The sequence below is a fragment of the Cebus imitator genome, unplaced genomic scaffold (assembly GCF_001604975.1).
Source record: "Cebus imitator isolate Cc_AM_T3 unplaced genomic scaffold, Cebus_imitator-1.0 Scaffold102, whole genome shotgun sequence".
Taxonomy (NCBI): domain Eukaryota; kingdom Metazoa; phylum Chordata; class Mammalia; order Primates; family Cebidae; genus Cebus; species Cebus imitator.
Genome location: NW_016107417.1, coordinates 4,285,325 through 4,303,773, shown reverse-complemented (window position 1 = coordinate 4,303,773; position 18,449 = coordinate 4,285,325). Strand labels below are relative to the sequence as shown.

The following is an 18,449-nucleotide window of genomic DNA, read 5'->3' as shown; positions in this document are numbered from 1 at the left end:
ACCTTTCGGACTACCTCTCCGCCGGAAGTGACGCAGGGTAGCGGCGTTGCGGGGGCGGGGCTAGGGAAAGTGCCGCGCCAGCGGGCTTGTGGCCGCGGGTTTCGCACGGCCCAATGAGGGAGGGCGGCGTGGCCCGGCCTCGTAGCGACGAGGACGCGCCTGCGCAGAGGCAGCAGCACCACCGGGGTTGGCTCCGGGGGCGCGGCGAGGAGGTGAGCGGGGGCCACAGCCCGGGCCGGGGGGACCCGGGGTGCAAGAGGGCAGGCTGGATCAGGCCGGGCAGGAGCGAGCCGGGCTCCGAGTGTCAACGAGAACTAGGTGACGAGGAAATTGGGGGTGGAAATTGGCTGGAGCTGTCCGGAGATGCCGCAGGGGGAGGGTTCTCACGCCGCACAGGGCGGAGTCCTGGGGCTTGGGGCGGGGCGTGGAACCGGGAAGGGTGGGACCTCCGAGCTGGTGCCAGTGGAAGGCGGAGCCCGGCGGCGGGGGGCGGAGCTAGGAGGGTCGGGGGACGGAGCCTGGCTTTTGAAGGAGGAGCTGGAGGAGGTGAAAGGCGGAGCCTCGGGGTCGGAAGCAGAGGGGAAGGGAGTGCAGGCGCTGGGGGCGGGGCTTCAGCCGGTGAGTGGCGTGGCTACAGCTCCGGAAAAGGGGTCTAGTTCTGACGAAGGCGGGGCTGCAGGCCCGGGGGCGGCACCGCGTCCTCCGAAAGGCGGTGCCAAAGAACCAAGTGAGGAGCCCGGCCCGAGTAATGGCCCCGGGCGTCGACGCGGGGGTGGTCTCCGTGGTGGTCGAGCTTGGGGACGCGGTAGGCCGAGAACTCCTCCGGGAGAGGTGGTGTGGGTGGAGCGGTCTCGGCGGCCAGCGGACACAGGGCCAGTCTGGGTGCCCCGGAGACCCCCAAGGGCTCAGAGCTGGGGCGGCGCCCCTGGCGGAGGCACAGGGCCAAGCTGGGGGGTATCTTCCGAGGACCCGGGCTCCTCGGAGCCACCCAGCGGGGATGTGTGGGTGCCTCGGGGCCGACCCCCTGCAACGGCCGCAGAGATGTGGGTGTGCTGGGCCGAGGGCAGCTGGGTGTGGCGTGAGTGGGACCGCCCAGTCGGGGCAACTGCTGTGCAGCCAGATAGGGTCTGGACTTTGCGTAAAGGGACGGGTGGGAACTGAAGAGCGGAGGTGGGGACCGGGAGGGAGGGAAGGTATGGGGGTGAGCAAAGGGGCGGGGCCCTGGCTGCTGTGGCCTCCCCTGACCCCCTCCCCCCGCTGCTGGGGTCCTCGGCCAAGCCCCCTTCTCACTGGACTGGTAAGTGTGGCCCCGAAGCCCGGGGGAGAGGGCGGTGACCCGGGATAAAGGGGATCCCCGGGGCAAGCAAGATACAGTGGTGGTCGGACCCTCCTGGTACCTACCCGTGTTCCATGCCCTCCCTGTCTCCCCCCCCACCCCGCCCCGTTCAGTCTGTCGGTCGGGGTCTGTGCCCACAGAGACATGAGGCTGAGCTGGGTCCAGGTCCTGACAGTACTGTCCATCTGCCTGAGCGCCGTGGCCACGGCCACAGGGGCCGAGGGCAAAAGGAAGCTGCAGGTCGGGGTCAAGAAACGGGTGGACCACTGTCCCATCAAATCTCGTAAAGGGGATGTCCTGCACATGCACTATACGGTGAGTGGGATGGGCAGCCTTTTGGGAATGGGTGGGGCTTCCAAGGACCAGAAAGTGCTTGGGAGTCTGGTTCTCCATTAGCCAAGTAGGTGACCTTGGGAAAGTCCCCTCTCCCCTCTAAGCCGGTTTTCATGGTTCTGCCTTGCCCTTGCCTACTGCCCAGGTGGGCACCAGCAGGCAGTGACAGTGTACTGTCAGCTGCCCAAGACTCTGTCTCTTAAAGGACTATGACCAGCTGGGCACGGTGGCTCACACCTGTAATCTTAGCACTTTGGGAGGCCAAGTTGGGTGAATCATCTGAGGTCAGGAATTTGAGACCAGCTTGGCCTCATGATGAAACTTTGTCTCTACTAAAAATACAGAGTTAGCTGGGCATGGTAGCAGGCGCCTGTAATCCCCGCTACTTGGGAGGCTGAGGTGGGAGAATTGTTTGAACTCAGGAGGCGCAGGCTGCAGTGAACCAAGATCCTGCCACTGCACTCCAGCCATGGCAATAGAGTGAGACTCCATTTAAAAAAACAAAAAGGACTGACCACCAGTGCTGTGGGAGCCAGCTTGATGGGGAGAGCAGCTGAGGGAGGGGGGTGTCAGGGGTGGTCCCCTCCTCCTCATTGGCCTTCCCGTGGTCCCACAGGGGAAGCTGGAAGATGGGACGGAGTTTGACAGCAGCCTGCCCCAGAACCAGCCTTTTGTCTTCTCCCTTGGCACAGTCCAGGTCATCAAGGGCTGGGACCAGGGGCTGCTGGGGTGAGTCGTGGGGGAATCGGCTTGGGAGCAGGGGGGGTGTGCATGGCCACCACCCAAGAGGTAAGCTGTGGGAGGCAAGCCCCAGGGACACAGGACAGGGGCCCTGGGTGTTGCCGTGGGCTGAGCATGTGTCTTCCTGCAGGATGTGTGAGGGGGAAAAGCGCAAGCTGGTGATCCCATCCGAGCTGGGTAAGAGGCCCCTCTGAGGGTGCAGAGTGGGTTTGGGGTGTGTGACTGGGAAGGGTGAAAGCTGCTTCCGCCTTTCATTGGTCTTCTCCATGTCTATTATAATACATGCGTCGTCCAAGTTTGGCTGTGTCTAGCAGTGAGGACAGGGCAAGATCCTTGAAGCACTCAGCTGTAGTGGCCCGGCTCTGCCCTTGCCAGGCCTTTGGCACCCCCTTCCCATCTCCATTACACCTTCTCCATTTCTGCCATTCTTGCTGAGGGGCAGAACGCTCTCCCTTTGCCCAGGCTGGAAGGGAGCTTGGCCATCGCTGACCGTTTCTTTCTGCATCTTCAACAGGGTATGGAGAGCGGGGAGCTCCCCCAAAGATTCCAGGTAGTCAACCTCTTGACCCCCCATCACCTGCAGCCAGCGCACCTCCCTGTGACTCTGGTTGGCATTTTGACCCCACTTCTCCCCCACAGGTGGTGCAACCCTGGTGTTTGAGGTGGAGCTGCTCAAAATCGAGCGACGATCGGAGCTGTAGCCAGACTGGGGAGGGGCGGGGGGAGAGGCCCCCATCCAGGGACCAGATTGTTCTTAAAAAAAAAAAAAAAAAAAACCACCTTAGAAGCCCATGGAGTGACTGTGTGTGTTTGTGGGTGCTGAGAGACTCAGAGACTTCAGCTCCAGCATCCCCTACCTTCTCCTTTCCTGACTGCGTAGCCTTGGGGGCCTAGGCTCAATGGCATGGTGGCCCTTGCCCAGAGAAACAGGAGTGTTCCTGCCTGCCAACAGCAATACTGCTCCCCCCTCCCTCACAGCTCCCTAGCCACTTCCAGCTCCTGGTCTGGGAGCCAGCACTGGGCTATCGCCATGACTACGTGGCCCTCAGGAAGGCCTGCGGTCACCTGGGGAGAAGCTAGCTGGCAGAAGTCACAGAGCGGCGTGCCCCCCTAAAAGAGATCAGTGGAGTCTGTTAGCTGCACCAAAGGCGTATCCTAGCTTTATTAAAGGGCCCGCGCCGCAGAGTCAATATAAAAACACAAAAAGTCCCATCAGTTTAATAACAATAAAAAACCCCAAGTGGAAAACTGAGGGGGGCAGGGGAAAAGACCCCTGGGCCAGGGGCACGAGGAGCCCTGCTCATGGCACCAGGCCTGGCCACAGGGTCCCCTGGTATTGCTGTTGCTATGAGGTTGGGGGCAGCGATTGTCCTGTGGGAGCCACCGTTCGCCTGGGTCGGGGACCCTCATTTCTTCTGGGGTGTGCTCAGCTTCTGCATGCCCCGGATCTTGTCCAGCAGGCCAGAGATGAAGGCCTGGGTGGGAGGGTAAACATTAGGGAGACCAGACCCCAGGATGTCAGGAGCCGGGCTCCCCTCACCCTGCCCCTGGGGAAAGCTCTTACCTCTGTGGGTTTGTAACAGTCAACCAGCAGCTCCTAGCAGGGTATTGGGGAGGAGGGATAAGTGAGTCCTCAGGAGTAGGGGCCTGGAGCTCACCTATACTCACTTCCAAGGGACTGGGGCCACCCTGAGGCACAGGAGATACCACGGCCACTTCACAGCTAGGCACTGGCCCCATTCTGCTGAGGCAGGAGCTGAGACTCCAGGGCCTGGCTCCACAGTAGTGCCTCAGGGAGCCCTCCGCCCACCACCCCCCCAGCTCCCTCACCTTGACCCTGGCAGCCCGGGCATCATCACTCTCCATGTCCAGGAGCTCATCCACGTCAATCTCCAGTTCTGGGATCTCCTCTTCCTGGGGTGGGGGTGGGGGAGGGGGAAGAGACAAGAGCCTGAGTTAGAGGGTGTAAAGGGGCTCTGGGTTGAGGCCCCTGCCTACCTCGGAGGAACCCGGCCCTGTGCCCAGCAGACACAACGGCAGCTGCTCTGAGGAGGAAAACAGATCAGGCCCGTGCCAAGGCAAATTGCCCAAAGGGGGGTGGAGGGGTTTCCTCTCCCTGCCAGTGGGCACCAGGGGTGCCAGACAAGGCCAGCTAGCCAGGGCTACAGACCTTGGGCTGGGAACCTGGCAGATGTGTCTCCCCAGCATCCGGACCCCCCATCTCACCAGAGCACCGGTGGATGCAGCTGTCCCAGCTCATCATAGCCTCCTCCCCTCCCCCAAACACCTGTCACAGCTCCCCGGGAGTGAGGAGGAAGTGAAGGCTGAGGGGGTCACTGGGAAGGACCCGGGCCTGGCAAAAAGGAAACAAAGAGCCCATGCTTTGGTGAGGGAGGGGGTGCCCACCACCCTGCCCCACCCTCCCCAGGAAGCCCCTATCCTGTTTGGAGTTAGCAGCATTCCAGGGCTGGGCTAGGGTAGGCAGGCAGCACCGGGCAAGCCCACTCCTCCACCCTGCCCCCCGGGGCCTGAGTCACCATCTGAATAACCAGGGAGTCATGGGGGTGGAGAAGCAGAGCCCAGAAAACGGGCTAGCCTGCACGCACGCCAAGATGGAGTTCCAGGCTAGTCCATAAAACAGCCCAGCCCCAGCCACCTATCAGACTAGCTCCGTGTAACCACAGTCTAAGCCAGCGGGCACTAGGGGGTGAGACCTCCTGCCAGTGTCAGCCCAGACTAGCCCCCCTGCCTCTTGCCCAAGGCCCAGGCCACGCCTTGAGGCTTCTGGAGGACACTAAGCTTGACCTGGGGAGTGGCATGAGGGGCGGAGGGTCTGAGGCAGCGGAGAAAACAGAAGTGACTTAAGTCAGACAAGAAAGAGCATATATTCGGGACGGGGAGTGCAGAGAGGAGGGGAGCGCGCGTGGAAGCAGAGTGCCCTTTGACTCCGGTGACAGGCGAGCTCACAGTGGGGCTCCCAGGCGGACCGGCTCGAGATCGATTTTAAGGTGTCGGCGCGGGGTGGGAACACACCTGGCAGTCGTAAAGGCGCGTGAGCTGCTCCAGGATCCACTCCTCTAGGTTGAGGCGCTTCCGTAGCTCCTTGCGGTCATACTTGACGGTGACCTTCCCTTGGCGCCTCACTGGGCCCTCATCGTCCGCGCCGCCCGGGCCTTCTCCTGCGGCCCCGGGGGGACTCTGAAAGTAGACGCGTGGTCCTGGGCCGCCACTGCCCGGCCCAGGCGCTGGGGCCGCCAACGCCGCGCCCCCCGCGGTCCCGCTGTCCGCCATGGCGGCCGCCGGGGCCACGTGCGCGCGTCGGGCCCCTCCCTGCGCCGCCGCCTCCGGGACGCCCGCCGGCTGGCTCGGGTTAGCTCGCCCGCTCCGCTCCGCGCGGCTCCGCGGCGAGGGCGGCGGCGGGGGCGCCCGGGGGCAGCTGCAGCATGCGGAGCCCCCGGGCCTGGCCTGGCCGCGCCCCGCCCCCTCCCCGCCGATCCGCCCGCCCTTTGTCCCCCGCGGCCGCCGCCCGAGCTGCCGCCGCCGAAGCGCTTTCTCTGTCTCGCTCTTACTCCGCCCCCCGACCACACCCCCTTAAAGGGACAGCCCCTCTACGCGCCCCTCTCCCTTACTCCGCCCCCGGGCAGGGGTAGGGGAGGGTCTCTTTTGCAGAGGGTGGTTTAGCTGTCCGTACCCCCTAAATGCCACCGTCCAGTCCCAAACCCAGGCGTTCTAAGTGCTTAGGACGACGCTTTGCGCTCCCGCCAGAATCCTAGTCCTCCCTGGACCCTTCCTCATTCTGTCTTCATTGAGGCCACCTGAGAATAGGGGCCCTCTAAGAATGCAGGGGAGTGGACAGCGTGTGCAGACTGGGAATCTGGTGAGGAGACGCTGTGGTCCCCGATGTCCCTGTCCTCTAGCCCTCGGCCAGCGAGGGGCGAACTCCCTCCTGCGCACGGACCGGCACGTGGACCGGGCTCCCGGGGATGGAGAAGTGGGGAAGGCGGGCGGGAGCTGTCCGGGTCCCCAGACGCCCTGACTAGCAGGGTCCCACGCCCCCAACGAAGGAAGCCGGGGCGGCGGTGGGGGATGAGGGGAGGCTGCCGGCCAGCCCGAACGGCCAACCGCGGCAGCCACCGCCCACCGGCAAGATGGCGCGGGGCGCGGGCTTGTGGGAAACGGAGTCCGCGCCCGGCACGCCCCTCCCCCGTAGCGCGGCCCGGCCGGGAAGCGCGAAGTTGTTTGGGGTGTCCTCTGAGCCCCCTATCCGTGTGCGCACAGAGTGGGACGCTAAGGCGCAAAGAGTTGGGCAGTGAGGGGGCCAGGACTCAATAATGAAGGCCATCGTCGCGGCTACCCCTAGGAGCGTGCGTCGGGACAGCAGCCCAGACGGCTCCGCCGAGAGGGCGCCGCGCCGGGGCTCCCTCACCCCCGCCCTGCGGCTCCTGGGTCCCCCACACAGCCCTGGCCCACCTCCAATAGGCTGACGGCGCATCCCATTCCCTCCCCCTATGTGATTTTCTGCATCTTTAAATGGTCTCATTCATTCGTTTATTGTCTGTCTCCCACATCTAGACTGTGAGTTCCGTGGGGCTGAGCCCTGCGCGGACCTGTTCTGCTGGTGCTGCCAGGCTGGAGTGGTCTTCAAATCCACTGCTAGTAGGCAAATTACCTGGTCCCCGCTCAACGCCAACACCTAGAACTATGTTACACTCATAGTAGGTCACCGCACTGGTTGAACAAATGATTTGGAAGAAATGAATGGCTTCCTCTGTGTCTGCATTTCCTCAGAAGGTTGTAACAAAGATTACATAGGAAAATTCGTGGAAAGTTCAATTACTACACCACGGAGGTGAATTAAGTCGCACTGGTAGATGAAGCGCGAGCTGAGACTTTAAACCCAAGCTGTGTGGCTCAAACCCCCGACAGGAAGTCTATCCTCCACCTCCTCGCCTAATAAGGCGATACCACCCAATAAGGCTGCGAAGCTCCGGGGGATTTCCGTGGACGGCAGCCTCACCTTGAGCCATCCCAAACAGGGTCTTGGATCTGAGTGGCAATATTTCTGCCCCCAGCCCCTCACAGACACTCTTTGGATGTTGTGGGGGAAGCCAGCTGTAGCCGCTGAGGTTCAGAGGTGGATTGGGACTGGCACCAGGGTCACACAGCTGGGGTTGCATCCACACTCCAACCCAGGAGTGTTGGGCTCCTCCTTTGCCCTATAGTCACAAAGAAGAGACGAAGAGAAGACAGAGGCTGGGCATTGTGAGGGCGATAGGCTCCAGGGTTCCGTTCAGGGAAGGGTAGAGTGAGCTGACCACCTACCTCCCCATGCCCTTCCTCTGGCCTCAGCCTCCCTGCAGCCACGCTGAGCGCTGAGGAAGGCTGACCCTTGCTCTTTCAGATTCGGCAGGGTCCACCCTCTCCACCAGAAACCCCATTCGTGGCCTGGCCTCCTGCCCGAAGCCTGGCCTGATAGGAGGATCACGTTCCCCCAGTCCAAATTCCCCACCACACCAAGCATTGATTTGCGACTTAAGGGTGCAAACAGATTGAAGCAGGAAGATTCTCAAATAGCCCCTCATGCCCAATAGCTTCTGTGGAAGTGGGGCCTGCAGGCCATGAAGACCTCCAGCTCTTGCTCTGCCCTCAAGATGCTTCCACCCTGAGAGCTGGCCTTTCTGTCTGTCCTCCCCTGAGTGTTGGTGTGAAGGTTTCCAGCCATGTCCACAGGTCAGGGCACCCCTCTGAGGGTTCTCTGGGCAGGGCATTCTTCCTGACTCTCCCTCCTTCTCCATTCTGTGCCACTCCCAGGCACACCCGGATTCCTGTCCAGTTCCCATGGCCATCCACCCAAGACCACTTGGTACAGGTGGGCGTGCTGGCTTGCCACCTTCCTGGAAGCTGGGCCACCCTGCACAGAACCTTAGCCTTGGAGTAGGAACTCCTACTCCAAGAAGAACTGGGTTCAAATCCTGGCTCTACACCATAGGCTGAGAGGCTGTTTGCAAGTCACTTACCTGCCCCGGGCCTCTTCAGGGGGCTGATGGTCCTGACCTCCTGTGGTTAGGGGTCTGTGCCCAGCCGTGGCCCTCCTGCCTGAGCCCTACTGGGACTGGAGTGTACCCTGCTCCTCCTTCCAGCCTCGGGCTGTGGCCTCCCCAGCCCTACCCCTCCCAGGTCCCCAGCTCCCCTCCATTAGAGTGCATCCTTGAAGCAGAGGCTCTGGGGAGGGTCCTGTAGGTCAAGACTCTCCTTTAATCAAGGGTAAAGCCTGGAAAGGCTGCCTGCCTTCACCATTACTGCTTGCTGAGAAACCCTATTACCATTACCAAGGCTGGAAAAAAGTGTCTGGGAAGGAAGGAGCCCTCTAATGGGGGCTGCCCTGGCCTCGGGAGACACAGGGTGGGGGGAGGAGAAGAGGCTCCAGCCCAGGAAATAGGTGCCAATCCTGTTTTCTTCCCCAAGGAGCTGCTGTCTTATGCTTCTTTGAAATATCCTTGCCCAAGGCCTAGGGCCCACAGCTTGACCCCCTAAGCACAGGCCCCGGCTCCGGGCTCTGCTAGCCCCAGCAAAGGCTGGAGGCTCCCCTGCCCCAGAGCTGACCTCTGCCCTTTCCTTCTTCCTCCCTGGTGTCCCCACAGCTTCCAGCCACTCATGTCAAATTGGCATCTCCCCACCCATTTGCTTATATATCCAGCAACCTTTAGCTTCTAGACAAGGTGACTGAGGACCTAGAGAGAGTAGGTTCGGCCACTAGCAAGAGGCTGCTAGCAAGAGCCAACCTTGAACTCCAGCCTGTGAGGGCAGGGGCCAATCTCTTGCATGGCTCTGTTTTCCCAAGGAGGTCTAGAGGCTCCTGGGCCTCAGGAAGTCGGAGGGTTGAAACCCTCCTAAGAAGCTGTGTGACCTTGGGCAAGTCCCTTCCCCTCTCTAGGCCTCAAGTGGAGATCATAATCACACCCCACAGGGCTAGGGCTGAAAGCAAGGAGATTCACTAGGTTAGAGTTGATGGAGAACTTGGTGGGGTGTGGAGGAAGGCCAGGGCCAGGCAGGGCTCCTCGTGGGGGTCTCAATGCCAGGGGCAAAGGGGCCTGCAAGGCGGCTCATTCTCTGCTGACCCCTCCCCCCCCAGAGCCAGCTGCATCTCTTTCTGGGTTTCTAGGTGACTTGGCTGGCCCCTCTGGATGAGTTCTACTTTAAACCTGCTGCTGTTACTGCCTCTGTATTGGGGGGGCTCCCACAGGGGCCCCCAGGCAGGAACCCCCCCCACCCAGCCAAGCCCTGCGGGAGGGGCTGCAGCCCCCACCCATCCCATTGGTCATGCGCCTTCCCCGCTCCCATCCTTGGAACGCAGATTTCAGGGCACCTGCTGTGGGCCTGGCACTGCAGAGCCCCTCCTCAACCCTCCTGTCTGGGGACACCCACAAAGCTTCTGACCCCTCTGGGCAGACAACAGCGTTCCCTGCGTAGTTCTCAGCCGTGAGGCCCCACAGTCAGGCTCCAGTCATGGGGTGTGCGGCAAAAAGAAGGGGGCTGTTCTAGGGCCCATTCTCAAAGACCAGGATGCGTGGGTCCTCAAAGGAGGTGGCAGGCGCCCGGCCTCCCAGGGCTAGGGACGGGGGAGGGGCGCCTGCCTGCGGGAGGCCCATTAGTCGGCTAAGTGCTCCCAGGGAGGGGGACCGCGCAGCAGAAGAGTGGGTGAGGCGAAACCAGGGTAGAGAGGGGCGGGAGAAGCTTTTCTTGCTTTCAGCTAAGTGCCGCAGAAGCGGGTGGGCGGCAAGGCTCTGCGGCGACCCCCGGCCTAAGTCCAGCTTTCCACCGGCACCACAGCCCCGTCGCTCAGAAACCTCAGCGGGCTGATCCCGGGCCGCCTTAAGCAGCGCCCTCTACACCCAGTCCCTCCAGTTGCTCCCCAACAGCCACTCCGGCCCCCAGCCCCTTCGTTCCACCCCAGGCCCGAAGGATCAGGTCCTGCTAAGTCCCGCAGCAAAGTCCCTAACCCGTCCGCATGCCCCTGCTCCAATCTCCGCTCCGGCTGCAGTCGCCGCCCCGGCCGCCAGGGGGAGCCGACGCGGGGCGGGCGGGTCCGACGCGGTGGGAGGGGGCGGGACCCGGGAGGCCCCGCCCCGTCCCCGCCCCGCCCGGGCCCCGCCGAGGCGCTGGTCGGTCCGGGACAGACTGGCGGGCGGGCGGGCACTGACGCCGCGGGGCCAGAGCGGCCCATGCGGTGGGACTAGCGGCGCCGTCGGTCCCCGTCAGGGCTCCGTGAGTCCCCGACCCGCCCCTGGTCTGGTCATGGCGGGCGCCCAGCCCGGCGTCCACGCGCTGCAGCTGGAGCCGCCCACCGTGGTGGAGACCCTGCGGCGCGGGAGTAAGTTCATCAAATGGGACGAGGTAAGCGCGCGGGCCCCTGCTCCGCCCAGATCCCGGGACTCCTTCAGTCAAGCTCGACCAGACGCCGGGGACCCCCCACCCCAGCCTCGCCTGCCCATGGCGCCACCCCCATCCCAGCCTGGCGGCCCTCCGGAAACTTAAGTCCCCGATCGTCCCCGTAATGAAGACTTTGTTACCCCAACCCCCAGTCCCTCAGCCCTGGAAAATTTGGCTCCACTCCTTGGCGCAGAGACTTCGAACCCCAATAAACCTCGTCCCCCCGTTTTCATTCGCCCTTCCCACCACTCCCTGCCAGACTAATTCTGGCACCCCGATCCTGGCCTGGCCCCCAGACCCTTGCCCAGCACTGGACCCCTGGCTGCAGGACCCTGATCCTCAGGCTGGCTCTGGGCATCCTCATTCCGGGTGTGTGCCAGGGCGCCCCTACTCTTCCCGGTGCCCTGCCTGAACAGTCCTCGCCCATTCATCACTTTCCCCCTATTCTGGTTGGCACCGCTTTGCCCTGTTTCTGGATCCCAGCCCAGCTCCCTGCGCAGGTGGGAGCACCCAGTCACCCCCTAGTGGAGACTTTGCCCCCCAAGTTCCTCCACCCTGGGAACTTTGCTCCCCACTCCTTAGGCTTGGGACCTTGAACCCCAATACATCCTGGCCCCCCTTTCTCTGTCCTGCTGCTGGTGCTTCCCAAAGGCCCGGGTCCCCACCTTTGGCTGCTCATCCCCATCCTGGGTCCCCACCTTTGTCCCCTGAGCCCCTCCTTCCCCAGGGCCTCCACCCTGATGGCCTGAGTTTCCTCACGGCTCCTTCCCAGTCAGGCTATGGGCCTGGAAGACTGGGCTCTTTTCCGGCTGGGTGGGGCCCCGGAGTAGGCGTGGGAGCTGGGGGGAGGAGATGGGGGCGTGGCCTGAAGCGGCAGGTGTGCTAGGAAGGGTGCCTGGGTGCCCCAGGGGCTGGGGGAGACCCCTCCCCCCAGGCTGGCCTGAAGGGAAAAGTTTCTTCTTTTCCTTCCACTGTGATAAACCCAAATAAGGAAGTGGGAACAGGGAGAGGGCCCTGGGGGTGGGGTGGGGGGTGCTGAAAGAGGATTGGGGCAGGAGAGGAGGGGGCCTGGGCTGCCTTTAAGGGCAGACCCTTGGGGAGAGGCAGGGGGAAACCCTAGGGGCAGTACCCACAGACTCCCCCTCCTCGTACCATTTGGGGGCCTCAACCCCGGGGTGGGGTCGGGAACCCTGAGAGGGAATGGGGCTGGGTGTCAAGCACACTGAGGTGGGGAGGTCTGTGCATCCCCGAAGTTTTAGGGCTTCCTGTCCCTTCTGTTCCCAGGTGAACGTCCATCCTTTGTAAGCACAGCCTACCATGGGTGGGGCTGGTGCAGTCCCCATTCCCCAGAAGAGGAAACTGAGGTCAGAAAGCAGAGACTTAGCTGAGGCCCCACAATGGGGTGTGGTTGAGGCCAGGAGCTGGGAGCCTGGCAGAAGTCTTGGCTCCCTTCTTCCTGGGTCACAGGACGCTGGAACCATACTGCATGCAAGCAAGTCCTGGCTCCGATGACCTTGGGCAGGCTACAAAGCATTCCTGTAACTCAGTCTCCCCATCTGTTAAATGGGAGTGACAAGAGCACACCCCTCTTAGGCTCGTTAGGAGGCCTGTGAGTGCGCAGACATGTTAGGTGCATGGGACTGTCCTTGGCGCGCAGTAGGGGCAGTGTGTGTATGTGAGACTTTGTACCGATAATGACAGTATTGCCCATCAGACACCGAGCAGCAGTTTGAGGGTGGCACCCTACGTGAGGCGGGGTCCTTTCCTGGCTGGAAGAGCCTGGGATGGGAGGGTCCTACCTGTGGCCACTTGGCCACACTGGTCCTGGCTGAGTCTAAACCCTGGAGGACATCCCCTCTGGCTGCTGGTCCTGAGTCACACGGGTTGGCCCTGGGAGTATGCCAGGGACTGGGCTCTTCTCAGAAAATGGGGCTGGCGTGTACTTCCCTGCCCCCTGCCAGCTGCAGGGCTGTTTCAGGGAAGAAGAGCTCACTGCCTGGTCCTGAGAGCAGGGCGAGTCCCCTCTTGGGGGACTCTGCTTCTATAAGATGGGGAGGAGCGTTGAGGCTGTGGGGACCCCGGTAAGTGCGGTAAGGTGGATAATGGGCTTTGAGGCAGACCAAGGGGTCATCGTGGCGTCCCAAGGGCCACAGAAGGGCAGTGGGGTCAGACTCCTCATTTTCATGCCATAAACATTCTGTGAACAAGGGGGCAGTGAACTAGGGTGGCTGCCTCTGTCACGGAGCTCTCAGCACTTCTGGGGAAACTGAGCCCAGGATGGGGGCCGGGGAGCCCTTCTGGGGGTGGGTCAGATTTCATGGGTGGAAAAGGAAGGGCAGGGTGTCCTGGCGAAGGGAACATGAGACAGAGCCCTGGGAAAGGGCAGGTAGAATCCCAGGGCCAGAGGGAGGTGAGGCTGGGAAAAGGCGTTGGGGTTGGTGTGACACTGGACCTTGGCTTTGTTCTGAGGCTACAGGCAGCCACGCAGGACCTGTGGCTGGACGAGGTTTTTGCCTCAGCTCACAGGCAGGAACTCGGGGGTACATGGTAGGGGGGCACAGGGGCCAAGCCGGCACCGCAGCCCTCACTCCCTGATTCCTGCTGGCCTGTGCTGTCCCCAGGAGACCTCCAGTCGGAACCTGGTCACCCTGCGTGTGGACCCCAATGGCTTCTTCTTGTACTGGACGGGCCCCAACATGGTGAGAATGGGTGTTGCTGCAGCTGGCTCAGGCCAAGGGCCCCTGTCCCAGACCCCTGCCCTGCCCGTGGGGGTGGGGCCCAGCTGTAGGCTGACCTCTCCCACGGCTGCCCAGACAGGAAGTGCTCAGGCCAGGAGCTAAGGCTGGGGCTGCGGCCAGGGGCTGGCCACTCCCTGGCCTGGGTGGGGAGCTTGGAGGCTCCTGGCTGTGGACCTACAGCCTCTCATACCCAGCCTGGCATCTGGTTTCCCCCAGGAGGTGGATACACTGGACATCAGCTCCATCAGGGACACACGGACGGGCCGATACGCCCGCCTGCCCAAGGTGAGTGATGGAGCCCAGGACTGAAGCCTACAGTGAGGTTGTGAGGCCCGGGAACCCCTCCTCACCCTTGGCTCTCACCGACTCAGGATCCCAAGATCCGGGAAGTTCTGGGCTTTGGGGGTCCCGATGCCCGGCTGGAGGAGAAGCTGATGACGGTGGTATCTGGGCCAGATCCCGTGAACACAGTGTTCTTGAACTTCATGGCCGTGCAGGACGACACAGCCAAGGTGGGCCGGCACCGAGGGGTTGAGGGAGGAGTCACTGCCTTACTCTCTGAGGCAGCTGCCACTTACCGACACCTGCTGTGTCTAGGCTGCTCTGTGACCTACTGTGTCCCAGAGCCAGTTGTGGGCCTGGGTTTGGCTGTGCAGCCCCTCTGTCCCCTACTCACTGCCTCCCCGTGTATACTGGCCCCCCAGGTCTGGTCCGAGGAGCTGTTTAAGCTGGCTATGAACATCCTGGCACAGAATGCCTCCCGGAACACCTTCCTGCGCAAAGCGTGAGCCCCAGGCCAGCCACCCGAAGGGGAGCTGGGGGGTTCATGTGGCTGTTTTCAGGGTGTGACCCCTTCACCTACCTCCCCAGATACACGAAGCTGAAGCTGCAGGTGAACCAGGATGGTCGGATCCCCGTCAAGAAGTGAGCACCTCTTCCCCTAGCACCTTCCTTCTGCCCTGACCTTGGTGACCTTTGCCCCTCACTGACCCTGCACTCCCCCGACCCTGCATCCCCTCTGCCTGCATCAGCATCCTTAAGATGTTCTCAGCCGACAAGAAGCGAGTGGAGACTGCGCTGGAATCCTGTGGCCTCAACTTCAACCGGGTGTGTGGAGTGGGGGTAGGGGCAGGGTGGGGCATCACTGTGGGCACCCACCCTTCCAGGGCTGGCCGCCCCTGGGTTCTCACCCCACACTCCTTGGCCCCCAGAGCGAGTCCATCCGACCCGATGAGTTTTCCTTGGAAATCTTTGAACGGTTCCTGAACAAGCTGTGTTTGCGGCCGGACATTGACAAGATCCTGCTGGAGATGTGAGCAGGGCCTGCCTCCCAGCCCCCGTGCTCGTCTGTGGCTTCTGCTTAGCATGCCTCTAGCTCAGTGGGGAGAGGGGGAGCTGGTGGGCTGGGTCCTGGAGCGCCAGGGCGGGCCCGGGGAGGACCTGTTGATGTGCCAGTGCTCAAAGCTGCTGTTTGTGCCCCTCAGTTACAGGCAGCTCTGGGCTGACCCTGTGGCAGAGCTGGTTTAATCAGCCCACTCTGCGATGGGAACCAGGGCTCAGGCGTACCATGAGATCTGGAAGCAAGGGGTGGTGGGCCGAGCACTTGGCAGCTCCCAAGCTCTGGCCATTGCCAGTGCCCACTGGTCTGCTGCCTTGACAATGCCGCGTAGTCAGGAGAGCAAAGGGAGAAACTGTGGCCCAGAGCGGGCTGTGACTCTCCCAGAGTCCCACTCACTGGGTGCCAGATCCAGGGGCAAGCCTTCTGACTCCCTTGCCCAGGGCCAGGGCTTGTCGAGCAGATGGGAGCCCGGTGAGGCTCCAGCCTGACCTGGCTTCCTGCCGCCTCCAGAGGTGCCAAGGGCAAGCCATACCTGACGCTGGAGCAGCTCATGGACTTCATCAACCAGAAGCAACGTGACCCAAGACTCAACGAAGTGCTGTACCCACCCCTGCGGCCCTCCCAAGCCCGGCTGCTCATTGAGAAGTATGAGCCCAACAAGCAGTTTCTGGAGCGAGGTGAGCTGGCCAGGGTGCAGGTGGGTGGGGCAGGCGGGGCCCAGCTGACCCTGCTGACCCCCTCTGACCCCAGACCAGATGTCCATGGAAGGCTTTAGCCGCTACCTGGGAGGCGAGGAGAACGGCATCCTGCCCCTGGAAGCCCTGGATCTGAGCGCGGACATGACCCAGCCGCTGAGTGCCTACTTCATCAACTCCTCACATAACACCTATCTCACTGGTGAGCGGGCGCGGGGTGGTGCCCGTGACCTCTGCCCTCTGGCACTTGCATGGTCCACTCCTGGGACACAGTTCTTTCATCTCATTTGTTCATTAATTGGCCAGTGCTGGGGATGCAGGCAGGGAACAGGCAGCCGGCCCTGGGCAGTGGGGCCTCTCTGCGGCAGCCTGCCTCACGGTGGCTTCCCCAGGGAAGGGCTGAGGCCTGGGACGGCCTGTGTTAAGGCCTGGAGCAGGAGGCTGAGGGTTTTTTTCTTTGTTTGAGAATGAGTTTCGCTCTTGTTACCCAGGCTGGAGTGCAATAGTGCGATCTCGGCTCACCGCAACCTCCACCTCCCGAGTTCAAGGGATTCTCCTGCCTCAGCCTCCCAAGTAGCTGGGATTACAGGCATGCGCCACCATGCCCAGCTAATTTTGTATTTTTAGTAGAGACGGGGTTTCACCATGTGGGTCAGGCTGGTCTCGAACCTCAGGTGATCCACCTGCCTCGGCCTCCCAAAATGCTGGGATTACAGGCGTGAGCCCTTGCCATGCCTAGCCTGCAAGGTGCTTTCAAGAGGCTGGAATGGGGATGGGTGCAGTGGCTCATGCCTGTAACCCCAGAACTTTGAGAGGCTGAGGCAGGCAGATCCCTTGAGCCCCGGTGTTGAGACCAGCCTGGGCAACACAGTATGACCCCATCTCTACAAATAATTTTTTAAAAATTAGCTGGGTGTGGTGGTGCATGCCTGTGGTCCCAGCTGCCTGAGAGGCTGAGGTGGGAGTATCCCTTGGTTCTGGGAAGGCTGAGGCAGCAGTGAGCTGTGACTGTACCACTGCATTCCAGCCTGGGTGACAGAGTGAGTCCCTTTCTCAAAAAAAAAAAAGTTAAAAAAAAGCAGAAAGGAAGCTGGGGAGGCAGGATACAGAGGGGGCTGGGGGTAGGTGCCTGGTAAGAGAGGGAGAGCAAGGCAGGGCGAGACCCAGGGCCCAGAGGCACTTGGATTCATCCTGAGTGGGAGGGACGGGCTTTTTGGAGGCTGAAGCAGAAGAGGTGATGTGACCTGATATGATATATTTTTAGAAAGATGATGGCAGGTGCTCTGTAGAGATTGAATTGAGGCTGGGTGCAGTGGCTCACGCCTGTAATTCCAGCACTTTGAGAGGCTGAGGTGGGCGGATCGCCTGAGGTCAGGAGTTTGAGACCGGCCTGGCCAACATGGTGAAACCTCATCTCTATTGAAAATACAAAAATTGCCCAGGCGTGGTGGCAGGTGGGTGCCTGTAATCCCAGCTACTCGGGAGGCTGAGACAGGAGAATCTCTTGAACCCAGGAGATAGAGGCTGCAGTGAGCCGAGATTGTGCCAGTGTACTCCAGCCTGGGAGACAGCGAGACACCGTCTCAAAAGAAATAAAAAAAGAAAGAGGCCGGGCACAGCGGCTCATGCCTGTAATCCCAGCACTTTGGGAGGCTGAGGCAGTTGAATCACCTGAGGTCGGGAGTTTGAGACCAGCATGACCAACATGGAAAAACTCCATCTCTACTAAAAATACAAAATTAGCTGGGCGTGGTGATGCATGCCTGTAATCCCAGCTACTCAGGAGGCTGAAACAGGAGAATCATTTGAACCTGGGAAGCGGAGGTTGCAGTCAGCCAAGATCATGCCATTGTACTCCAGCCTGGGCAACAAGAGCAAAACTCTGTCTCAAAATAAAAATAAATAAAAATAAAAATAAAAGAGATTGGATTGGAGGCAGGGAGGCCTGGAGTATTCCACACAGGAGCTGGTGTCAGCCGTGCCAGGGCCAAGGCGCGTGGAGGGAGTGAGGAGAGGGAGGGGTTGCTGGGGCAGCGGGGGCTACAGGGAGCCTCAGGGTGACCCCCACAGCTCGCTCTGGTGGGACGGGCAGGTGGGTATGCATCTGAGCGGGAGAGCCCCCTGCGAACCCAGCATGGCCTGTTTTGGGTGGGGACGGGGTGGTGAGGAGCTGGGCTGGCGGGCAGCCTTGGTGATGGAGCCTCCCCCGCAGCGGGGCAGCTGGCTGGGACCTCGTCAGTGGAGATGTACCGCCAGGCCCTGCTCTGGGGCTGCCGCTGTGTGGAGCTGGACGTGTGGAAGGGGCGGCCGCCCGAGGAGGAGCCCTTCATCACCCATGGCTTCACCATGACCACGGAGGTGCCTCTGCGAGACGTGCTGGAGGCCATTGCCGAGACCGCCTTCAAGACCTCGCCCTACCCCGTCATCCTCTCCTTCGAGAACCACGTGGACTCGTGAGTGAGCACCTGGCCATGACCCCGGGGACAGCCCTCCCACCTCAGCGCTGTTGGACTGCTCTGGGCCTCCGACCCTGTGAACCGCCACTGACATGTCCCGTAGACCCCAGCTTCGTCTGGGGACCTCTGAACTCTGACCTTGGCTCCGCAGGGCAAAGCAGCAGGCAAAGATGGCCGAGTACTGCCGCTCCATCTTTGGAGATGCATTGCTTATCGACCCTCTGGACAAGTACCCGGTATGGAGGCTTGGAGCCAGGGTGGGCGCGTGAGGGCCAGGGTGGGTGCTGCGGAGCCAGGGTGGGCATGTGAGGCCAGGGTGGGTGCTGCGGAGCCAGGGTGGGCGCGTGGGGGCCAGGGTGGGTGCTGCGGAGCCAGGGTGGG

At 61.9% G+C, this 18,449-nt stretch overlaps 4 protein-coding genes across 12 annotated transcripts in view; 3 read left to right on the top strand and 1 right to left on the bottom strand.

Annotated features, from left to right (window-relative positions):
* The first annotated feature begins 53 nt into the window (after positions 1-53).
* FKBP2 (FKBP prolyl isomerase 2) lies at positions 54-3,200 on the top strand. Of its 7 annotated transcripts, XM_037741648.1 has the most exons (7): positions 86-212; positions 1,279-1,297; positions 1,477-1,651; positions 2,286-2,398; positions 2,541-2,587; positions 2,925-2,960; positions 3,050-3,200. In XM_037741648.1, the coding sequence occupies exons 3-7, from the start codon at positions 1,481-1,483 to the stop codon at positions 3,109-3,111; spliced, it is 429 nt and encodes a 142-aa protein (XP_037597576.1). In that variant the 5' UTR covers positions 86-212; positions 1,279-1,297; positions 1,477-1,480; the 3' UTR covers positions 3,112-3,200. The 7 variants fall into 7 exon arrangements, with proteins under 7 accessions (XP_017392759.1, XP_037597576.1, XP_037597577.1 ...); XM_017537270.2 differs by lacking the exon at positions 1,279-1,297 and having other exon boundaries at positions 54-212; XM_037741649.1 differs by lacking the exon at positions 1,279-1,297 and having other exon boundaries at positions 86-318.
* Positions 325-1,197, top strand: LOC119472478 (collagen alpha-2(I) chain). Its single transcript, XM_037741647.1, has one exon. It carries the CDS (start codon positions 364-366, stop codon positions 1,159-1,161), a length of 798 nt encoding a protein of 265 aa, XP_037597575.1. The 5' UTR covers positions 325-363; the 3' UTR covers positions 1,162-1,197.
* Positions 3,201-3,546: 346 nt separating the features above from the next.
* Positions 3,547-5,870, bottom strand: PPP1R14B (protein phosphatase 1 regulatory inhibitor subunit 14B). The gene is given in 5 exon segments (XM_017537268.2): positions 3,547-3,885; positions 3,975-4,007; positions 4,241-4,324; positions 5,444-5,725; positions 5,727-5,870. Coding segments are annotated over 5 exon segments (597 nt in total). The 5' UTR covers positions 5,856-5,870; the 3' UTR covers positions 3,547-3,816.
* A 4,669-nt stretch (positions 5,871-10,539) lies between these two features.
* Positions 10,540-18,449, top strand: part of PLCB3 (phospholipase C beta 3) — a 19,230-nt gene continuing 11,320 nt past the window's right edge. For 2 of the 3 annotated variants that reach the window (XM_017537252.2, XM_017537251.2), the window contains exons 1-12: positions 10,540-10,804; positions 13,462-13,539; positions 13,795-13,863; positions 13,950-14,090; positions 14,283-14,362; positions 14,449-14,502; positions 14,610-14,685; positions 14,790-14,890; positions 15,428-15,594; positions 15,668-15,814; positions 17,825-18,065; positions 18,220-18,304. In XM_017537252.2, the coding sequence (XP_017392741.1) occupies positions 10,706-10,804; positions 13,462-13,539; positions 13,795-13,863; positions 13,950-14,090; positions 14,283-14,362; positions 14,449-14,502; positions 14,610-14,685; positions 14,790-14,890; positions 15,428-15,594; positions 15,668-15,814; positions 17,825-18,065; positions 18,220-18,304 (1,338 nt within the window). In that variant the 5' untranslated portion in view covers positions 10,540-10,705. Of the gene's footprint in view, positions 10,805-12,833; positions 12,931-13,461; positions 13,540-13,794; positions 13,864-13,949; positions 14,091-14,282; positions 14,363-14,448; positions 14,503-14,609; positions 14,686-14,789; positions 14,891-15,427; positions 15,595-15,667; positions 15,815-17,824; positions 18,066-18,219; positions 18,305-18,449 lie in introns of those variants that run through there. The other variant, XM_037741644.1, reaches the window with a different exon arrangement.

Bases quoted from the DNA above. Each gene is read 5' to 3' on its own strand.
- LOC119472478 (XM_037741647.1), top strand. From the start codon at position 364: ATGCCGCAGGGGGAGGGTTCTCACGCCGCACAGGGCGGAGTCCTGGGG.
- FKBP2 (XM_017537270.2), top strand. From the start codon at position 1,481: ATGAGGCTGAGCTGGGTCCAGGTCCTGACAGTACTGTCCATCTGCCTG. The intron at 2,588-2,924 runs GTAAGAGGCCCC...CATCTTCAACAG, and splicing joins GGTGATCCCATCCGAGCTGG to GGTATGGAGAGCGGGGAGCT. The intron at 2,961-3,049 runs GTAGTCAACCTC...TCTCCCCCACAG, and splicing joins AGCTCCCCCAAAGATTCCAG to GTGGTGCAACCCTGGTGTTT.